Genomic DNA, 9,404 nt, shown 5'->3' on the forward strand with positions numbered 1-9,404 from the left:
TTTTGTTCTCAATTTATAAGAAATTTCAAAAATCATAACTGTTACCAATTTTTACCCGGCTGCCGAAAGTGGGTATTTTTTCGTTTTTTCGGACAACACCGCCAAGCAGCATCTGGCTGCTGTTGTAGTGCGTGTAATGTGTGTGCGTGTGTGTGTGCTGTGTGTAATAGGATATGGGTGTTACCCGTATGATAGGTGGAAAGCTTCACCTTCCAAGGAACCCTAAGTGATTCTTCAAGGACCTAACGGGGCTCCACGTCGGGTAACCGTTTGTTTTTATGGTACGAACGGGAATTAAAGCGCTCTGACCGGAAACCGGGACGGTTACCGTGTTTAATACTGGAAGATGAAGGACACAGAGTGCTCTCCATATTTCAAGATTTGTTGCGATCAAGAGGATTTGTGTCAGTATACTAGATTTTACCCGTGGCTCTGCACGCGTAAATCATTAGATCCAGTTAAATTATAATGCTAGATTTTCACTTAATTTAAAGGAGAATTCCCAAAATGTACACAGCATATTTCCGTTGTATGGCGAAACATCAAAATTAATCCGTGTGTTGCGTGGAGTAAAGAGACACACAAACCCACATACACTCACGCACGCCACTCTCTCTCTCTCTCTCTCTCTCTCTCTCCTCTCTCTCTCTCTCTCTGTCTATCTCTCCCTCTCTCTTTACCAAACCGTTTTCAATCGAATTGTTACGACGCCAAGACAGTGCACTGATGCTTTTTAACCCCCGACGCAAAAAGAGGGGTGTTATAAGTTTGACCGCTATGTGTGTCTGTCTGTCTGTGTCACCGTAGCTCTTAAACGGTAAACCGATTTGAATGCAGTTTTATTATTTGAAAGCAGGTTTCTAGCGATGGTTCTTAGAGACATGTTTCATCAAAATCGGTTTAGCTGTTTTTGAGAAATTGAACTTTTTAGCTAACTAAAATTGCAGTTTCTTTCGCATGTTCAATGTAATCCAACTCTTTATTTAGCAACCCCATATCTAGATCGCCTGTTAACGTCGCGATTATGTTATTTCATCGGTTCGCGTGAAAATTAATTGTTGCAGCTCTAGGGTAACCAATTGTGTTGAACAATCCGCACTCCAATAATAGAAATAAGTTTATCTTTATTTCTACTAATAACATGCTTGCTACTTGAGGTATCCCATCTTAGGCCTCTAGGTTGGCAACGCATCTGCAATACCCCTGGTGTTGGAGATGTTTATGGGCGGTGGTGATCTCTTACCATCAGGAGACCCACTTGCTCGTTTTCCATCAAGTCCAATAAAAAAAAAACTGTTACACAGCGTACACACTGAAGACGAAAAGATAGACTGTCACGGCCTATTGGCTTGTTATATCAAAAGTCACTCGTCATTTCAGTATTTAGTACGCATTGCTTTAATACACTTTATTCAAGATAATATATATAGAAGATATCTTCGTCCTGTGGTGAATTACAACATATGGCTGAAAAATAATGTCCTGGAAAACCCATGGCTATCGTAAGCTATTTGAGGTTGATTGTTGCGTTCATGGCCACTATTGTGTCATCAAATATTCTCTTCTTTTCTTCGATTTCCAGTAAATTTCCACCTAAATGAGGTAACCCTGGCTGTAGCTCTGCAACAGCCAGGGACGATGGCAATGGCGGTTCCCGGCGTATTTGTTTTTAGATCGCTGTAAACTGCTATTCACATGACGTGCCGTGAATTTTAATGGCCTGTTTATGGTTAAATCAGAATTTAGTCACTGACAGATATTGTTTCAGCGAAATATTAATGTTCGTAAAACACAATATAATAATGGTAACACCTGCAGCTACATTTGAAATTTGGCAGAAAAAACATAGATATCTATTTTAAGGGAACTTTAGAGGTCTTGGTCATGGTCGCCCTCACTGTAGTCGCTGTCTTCGCAATTCTTCTCCTCCGGTCTCTATTGGTCGCTTGGCGAGAGCATTTTCTAGAGATCTTAGTGACAGATTTATGGTAATGTCCAGACATAGAGAGTTTATTTTAATTCGGGTCTTAGTGACAGATTTTATGGTAATTGTCCATCGGGTTGGTGATCGACCACGTGGTGTCTTGGCTTCAACTCTGCTCTTCAGTGCTGCCCTTAAGGGGTCGGTGTTCACCCCCCCCCCCCTAAAGCGTAATGATATCATGGACACGAATGTCTTGTTTAGTTTACTAATGTTTCGGCGAATATCGTTTGAAGTTTCATTTCGCAACTATTCATTTCCCAACCGTTTAATATTTCTGAAACAGTGAATATTTCAGAATTTTTATAAAACTGACCTAAACTAACCTAAAGAGTTCTACACGATGGTCCTAAAATAAATCCTGATATATTAACAGTTTTAGAGTTTGCGAAATGAAAAGTCGCGAAATGAAACAGGTTGCCAAACGTTACGTTGCGAAAAGGCAGTACTCGGTCTGGTTCAAATACCGTATCTTTGTTTTAAAAATGCAGTTGTGTTAAAAAAACGTGTGATGTATTTCAGTCGTTAAATAACATTGTAATGTATGTTTTGAACAAAGTTAACCTTGTTGAGTTTTTACCGTTTATTTATTCTCGAGGTTTTCGTAGAGTTGTTTGTAGAGGAGTAATCGGCTGTATTCATCACTCTCGAGAGGGAAAATACGGGTATTATTTTATAAATCTGCTTTTCTTCTCTAACAAAACACATCGAGTCGTTCACGAACTACTTATTCAACTTCTACTCATAAAGTCATTCAAAATGGCAGCAATCCAGAAAAAAACTGCAGGTTTTCTAAAAAACAAATTCATAGCGACGATAAATTCAACCGGCGCTCGTAAAAAGGAATAAATGAAAAATCGGCCAAGTGTATGATATGAAAGGCCCGCACATGCAGCAAATAAGTATTCAATATTTGGTTTTGATTGACTATATTAACACTATTAATAGGGATAAGTCCGGCTTTGTATATAGCACTTTCTTTGTAACCTTTTTGCGAAATAAAGAGTATAAGCAAACAAACTATTTTCTGAACTTGGCGTGAATGGCGTGATACATTTCCTCTTAAATTCGTTATAATGTTTTAGCTTCTGAAACCCGGCATTCAGAGTTTGCGGTGCGCTGTTTTTAAGCCCTACCAATTCTTTTGTTTTTTTTTATGTTCTGTAAGAAGAGACTGGATGAGACGGGCACAAGATCGCCAAGAGTGGAAGAAGAGGGAAGAGGGAAGAGGCCTACATCCAAGATTGGATAACCAAAAGGCCGCCATGATGATGATGATGATGTAAGAACAGAAAAGAATCTGGTTTCATTATCATACCCACGTCAGCCGGCCAGAACGTTCCGATCGACGGCGGTGTTGTAGATTTTTTGCTGACCGGGCATTTGGGCAACGTGACGAGTGGTAGATAGGTACATTTTGTATTGCATTCTAGCCTTCTAGTTTCAATTATTTTGTTCTATTCTAAGTAGAACAGAAAAGAATCGGTAGGTCTATGCCCTTCCGATTCTGTTCTGTTATCATGATAATGCATCAAAAGAGATAGAGACAAGAAAAAGAAAATAGTCCGGACGGAGCTATCTAAATAGACGAGTCACGCGTGCCGCAACTATCAACGAACTTGATTTTAATCCTCATCTCTTAAGCTGGCCAACTACCTACCTACATAAAGTTATGAAATCAACAATCAACTGTACCCAAACACACACACACACACACACACGCACACAAAGGCTCTTAATATCGGTAATGTTTTTTCCGAGGTCCTGGTTCGGATTTGAAACTACGACCCTCTGTGATAGGCCACAAACCAAACCACTACACTACCACGACTTTTTAAATAAATACACAAATTTTCATTTAAACGCGGCAGGTGGCCATTGTACAAGGTTTACGAATAATTATAATTAATTTAATTAAACCGTCAAACACCGGTTTAACCCAGTTTTGACTAAACAAGATTTAGGGGCTATAAATCTGGGAATTAAACGTGATGCTTGTAGGATTAATACAAGCATCAGCTGCGGGTTTATTGTTTAAGTTAATAATAATAAGGCGGCGTTAAATGAAGAGGTGACAGTGGAACACGCAAGGACCTGAACCTTAGAACTAAAAGGACCATGAGACCGATATAATTATTAAAATAAAATACACGGGACACTCAGTACTAATAGCTAAGGCTTGCACGACATGTTTCGAACCAATCCCTGGTTCGTTGTCAAAGTTATCTCGAACGGGAACCAACCGTGAACTGCGCGCCCAACGCTCCCGCAGCTCGGCTAGTCGATGCGACCGTCGGCGGCGAACAAGTACCTATCTTAATCTTTATCACAGCTATTACAGTCACAAGTAGCGTTGTTGGTGGTTAGGAATAGTTTCGAAAGTTACAAATAAAGCATCACGATTTTAGTAAACGTAGTGTAGGGCGTCCTGAGGGAGGCACGGTGGATGGACGACCTTAAGAGGATCGCTGGCGGCGGATATGGATGCGAGGTGCTGAAGACAGAGTGTTGTGGGACGCCATGGAAGAGGCCTATGTCCAGCGGTGGACAGCTGTGGGCTGATGATGATGATGATGTTAGTAAACTTTTGTGATTTTTTGGGAGCTTTAAAGCGTAATCTAGAGGATGTCATGGCAGAAAGAGTATGGTAGTCCGAATATTGTTTTCTTATCATATTCTACGACATACAATATAAAAATTATTGTCCTGTTTTTCAAATACAATTTATTTTGTTTCTGAATAAATAACTATTAAATATCAAACCTTTAAACTAAAACCATTTTAATGAATCCGAAAAAACACTTTTACTCTCTACCCAACCCACCCCTTACTTCCAGCTTATAGCTGGTATATTGGTGTTGAAAGTGTATATTAACACTACGTAATAGGATTGTTTTTTTGGAATCTTTTTGTATTTTTTATTTCAATTCCAAATTTTTACTTTTACGGTCATCCCGTAAAACCTTAATTGAAAATACAAACTGAAATATAGATGCACAGAAAAACCAGAAAAATAAGACCAGCACTGGGAATCGAACCCAGGTCCTCAGCATTCCGTGCCGCGTGCTATACCGCTACACTGCTGGACAACGGTACAGACACATAATACTACTACATAATAGCCCAGGTTTTATCCTTGAGAAAAATAGCAATGTCTGGCGGCTATAAGATCTCATTCCATACTCTTTTGTGGCAGTCCGTTTAAGGAGTCCGCCCTTGAATGTGCGAGCGAAATAATGGGTCCGAATCGTGCCCTATCTACGTCGACTGCTCAGTTCGGACTTGGACACGTTTCGATGACTTAACACGGGTTGTAAACGAGTATTTATCAATGGTTGGCATGGCACTCCATGCTCATAAATTTATTATTACGGAGCTGATGTCCGTAACCTCGTTTGGGTTATAGCAAGAACTTTGTACTTTCCCGGGACAAAGTGATTTGTTTTAACCTGGCATAGGTAGTGTAGTTTTAATAGTGTTTACGAGGTATCTACCAAGAAAAGTAGTAGCAAAAAATATGTTTTTTTAATTACTTAACGCTGTTAAAAAAGGTTTTAACTCTACTTCAGAAAAAGTTAAGGAAATATTTAAACAATGCATAGTATAATATATAATAAAGTAGGCTATTATTGAACGAGGAAACGCTGTCAGGCTTTTCGGCCAGTGCCAGTTTTTATTTAAATTTTAATAAATTTTGATCGTCTCTATTAATGAATCGAGTAATTATTTCAAATAATCCTATTAATTTAATAAAAAGTTGACAACATCACAAAATAGACCTTTAAAATAAATGGAATACTTACAATTTTAGAAACAAACTCTTACTTGAGACCCGATCAAGGATACATAACAGCTCAGCCGAATCCGATAGCCATTCAGCAGTGAAGGCAATAAAATTCCAGTGAACTGCCTCTTTACGAGTAACCTTCGCAAAATCGTACATAAACCCTCTGTTCCCCGTAAATATCAACTTTACTCCCTAGGGCGGTAAGCTCACTATTACCAACTATAGTTATGTCAGATGCGAGCGAATGAAACAATGTGCTCTTTACGACTCGGCACGAGTACTCTTTACATTTGCTAACCCTCTACTGTTTATTACCTATAAACTCTATAAACCGTTTGTTTTCACTTGAATTGCTTTGTCGTTAATCGGAAATTAATTATTGAATTTTATTGGTTCAAACTGACGGGCATTTTTAGCTGCGAATTTTATTGAACACCATAAAGCCTAAGTACATAAAAGTCAAAATAATTGAATTGTTTTAATTTTGCGTACTGTTTCTTTTTGAATTAAACTGTCTCGACAAAAAAACACTAACTTAGTTGCAATGCACTTGTTAAATCTTCACACTACACACACACACACACATTGCTATGCTGAGCTGGTACCGTTTCGCGATTTCACAGACTTGCTTTTTTATTTTTGCTTATAATTTTTATTTCAACCTGTATACTCCATGTGCTGTAAGTTTTTGCGAATAGTGAATAAATTTTTCTTTCTTTCTTTCTTTCATTGTTCAATGTCGGGCATATCGGTCTCACTCTAACCCTATCATGAAGGTGTGTTCCCACTAGTTCCATTGACAGTACTATAATAGGGTTCTATAATAGTAGGTACTGTCAATGGACTATTGGGAACACACCATCATGAACACACGTTTATGGAGAACAATCTCTGTGTATACAAAAATTCCCGTCGAAAGATGCTAAATTAAATATTCTGTGCGACAGTAGCAAATTGGTAAAACAGAAGCTTTATAACAATAAACACAGTAAAATTACTCAATAATATTTTTGACAGATTAGACGCGTTTTCTCACAGTAAGTATGATAAATTTACTAAATGATTACAGACGCGCTTGCTACTTTAGAAGCCATTCTGTAGATTTTTGTAACTGTTGTATTTAAAGTTGGACTTTTGGTACTTTTCCCCCATATGTGATGGTTTTACGCTAATTTCTACACTCCAAATACACGTTTTACACTTTTGTCAATATAATGGACACAATGGTGCAAAAAGATTCACATCACTAGTTTAAAGTTCCTTACGTCCCTAGTGTTGAAATGTTACTGCGTAATACTAATCTGTAGATTAATAATGCATTCTCACTAAGTACCTACTGTTTTCAAAGTATTTCAACCTATTATAAATTAAAGCCAACACCCTAACTCAGATCATAATTATATTTAATTATTTACTTAAAACGTCTTAAGAAAGCTTGTTGTTAGAAAGGTCCATGATATTATTATACCTACGTTAAAAATAACAGCCTGATCGTTATTTCTTAAAAATGGAGAAATGAAAAACTGTTAAGCAAGAATTCCAAATATATTTTCTAATCGCGGAATTTCAGCTTAACATTTCCTTTAAAATAATTCAGCCGCGCCCGGCTTAGCGGGCTCATTTGAATAAAAATCCAAAAAAGACTTCATTCAAATTATATTTTTCAGTGAACTGTAAATTTCGATTCTATCCCAAGCAAACAGGATCAGCTAAGAGATTGAATTGTGCCTTGTAATGCTTTGTTTTTCCTCGGGCCTCGATAAACATAAATTGCAATTTGAAAAAAGGGTTGGTCCCTTGGGAGGGCGCAGGTGGCCGCTACATTACGCTGCAGACACCGAGACGCAAACAAATTTAAATAACATTGGGTTGCGGTTATGAAGTGCCCGTCCTCTAACGTACTACGATTTACACTTTTATTTTATACTCTTTCACACACAACTCGCAAAAATAAATACAATGAATAGTGCAACCAACGCGTTACAACGCACAGTAATAAACCTCCGCGACACTTTCTACGATATCAATAGCATTTAGAGTTATTAATACTCCTTGCAGTTTGAGACTGGCCGCGCGCAACGCGACGCCACACCATTTAAAAATATCAGCAGACAGGTCAATGACGTTTAACCTGCCACCCGTCACATAAAACATCAAAAATCAACAAAATAAAATGGACCTCAATGAACAAACGTTCAAGAATGAAGTCAGCAGCTTCGTCGCCAGTTTACACAAGCTGCTGCCCAAAAAAAAGGATTTCATTGTGATCGAGCCAGAAAAACCGAAACTGACGAGACTGGTTGACGTCCACATAGAAGCCAAAAGTGTCTTTCCACTGTGTTTTATCGGTACGAAGCTGGTCGTGCTGCGGGAGATACTGGACAAAGTGAAGCTGGTGCAGCAATACAACTTCGGAAGACCAAAGGAATCATACAGATGCTTTACCGATCTGATCGCAAAGGAGACGGAGCCGAAAGCGTCTCACGACGGGCTGGTGCTAGAATGGAAGGGCTCGGCGACGGCAACCTACCACGAAGTTATCGATGGCGGCTACGAGATGCGACTGGTCTCGAAGATACGAGACTTGATTTCGTCAGAAAATGAGATCGTTCTCGAAAAGAGCAATGAGAATTCGGTCGGATCGCTAACCTGCACGATGCGAGACGTGGACCCGAGCACTGTACGGGTGATATCGCATTTTGTTTACAAGTTACTGCCGGAGGTATTCATCGGTACCGAGTTGGGCATGCGGCCGCTGGCGTATCCTCCGAGTCCGGAGGTGTCAGTGAGCGCGAGGTACGAAAAGCCCACGTTCACGCTTTCTTCCACACTCAGCCGCGTCGGCTTCCAAGTATGTCTCTTCAAGCAGTTGTCATCGAATTTACGGATAGCATCAATCATAAACGAGAGCTCCAAGGCGCCAACGACGGTCGGCATTGCGCTTCATAAAACTTACATGAACGGGTGTGATGTGAAAATATTCGTCGATTCACAGCGCTGCGGAGGTTTCACCCTACAGAAGGACGTGCTGTTTCACGAGCCACAGAACGAGATTCGGGTAGTCCGCCTGGTAGCCAGTACCCTCATAGACCGACAGCGAAGAGTGAGATTCGGCTTTGGGTTTAACCTTGACTTTTGACTATGTTTCATCGCCATGGAAATAAATTATCCGTCGACCCAGTGTGCTGTTTCGCTCAACATTTTTGTAGCATTATTTGTTTGTATATAAGTATACATAATTTAACTAATGATTTATATTGTGTGAGCTCTGACATTTAGAAGTGTGAATAAAATATACTAAACAACACAACTTACTTGTTTATTTAGATTTTAGTTCCCTTTACAACAGATTTCACATACTTATCTAGTTTTTATCCATGTTTTATTTATATTAGAATTTTTAATTACCTAATCGTTAACAAAAGTCACCTATTTAGTTAACATTTAGTTAACAAACTATTTTTTACATTTGTATTAAGTATTACACATTATTATGTACTCTTTAATATTACATAATCTTCTATGTATATATAATCAGTATCGACTTGCAGCATTTTATGCCCATGATTGATTTATGATTAAATCAGAGGCCGTATTGCTTAACGTTTCTGTCGCTCGCGGTCGCAATCAAAATCA

At 38.9% G+C, this 9,404-nt stretch overlaps 2 protein-coding genes across 2 annotated transcripts in view; one reads left to right on the plus strand and one right to left on the minus strand.

Annotated features, from left to right (window-relative positions):
* The window catches only part of LOC141441184 (uncharacterized), a 5,750-nt gene extending 5,379 nt beyond the window's left edge, over positions 1–371 (minus strand). The window contains exon 1 of the mRNA XM_074105860.1: positions 329–371. Within this exon, the coding sequence (XP_073961961.1) occupies positions 329–371 (43 nt within the window). The remainder of the gene's footprint in view (positions 1–328) is intronic.
* Positions 372–7,843: 7,472 nt separating this feature from the next.
* Positions 7,844–9,078, plus strand: LOC141440985 (mitochondrial import receptor subunit TOM40 homolog). Its single transcript, XM_074105585.1, has one exon. It carries the CDS (start codon positions 7,942–7,944, stop codon positions 8,905–8,907), a length of 966 nt encoding a protein of 321 aa, XP_073961686.1. The 5' UTR covers positions 7,844–7,941; the 3' UTR covers positions 8,908–9,078.
* The last annotated feature ends 326 nt before the right edge of the window (positions 9,079–9,404 follow it).

This window comes from Choristoneura fumiferana, chromosome 23, assembly GCF_025370935.1.
Source record: "Choristoneura fumiferana chromosome 23, NRCan_CFum_1, whole genome shotgun sequence".
In the NCBI taxonomy this organism is placed as follows: domain Eukaryota; kingdom Metazoa; phylum Arthropoda; class Insecta; order Lepidoptera; family Tortricidae; genus Choristoneura; species Choristoneura fumiferana.

What these genes read in the sequence shown, in the direction of transcription:
- LOC141440985 (XM_074105585.1), top strand. Translation starts at nt 7,942, where the DNA reads ATGGACCTCAATGAACAAACGTTCAAGAATGAAGTCAGCAGCTTCGTC.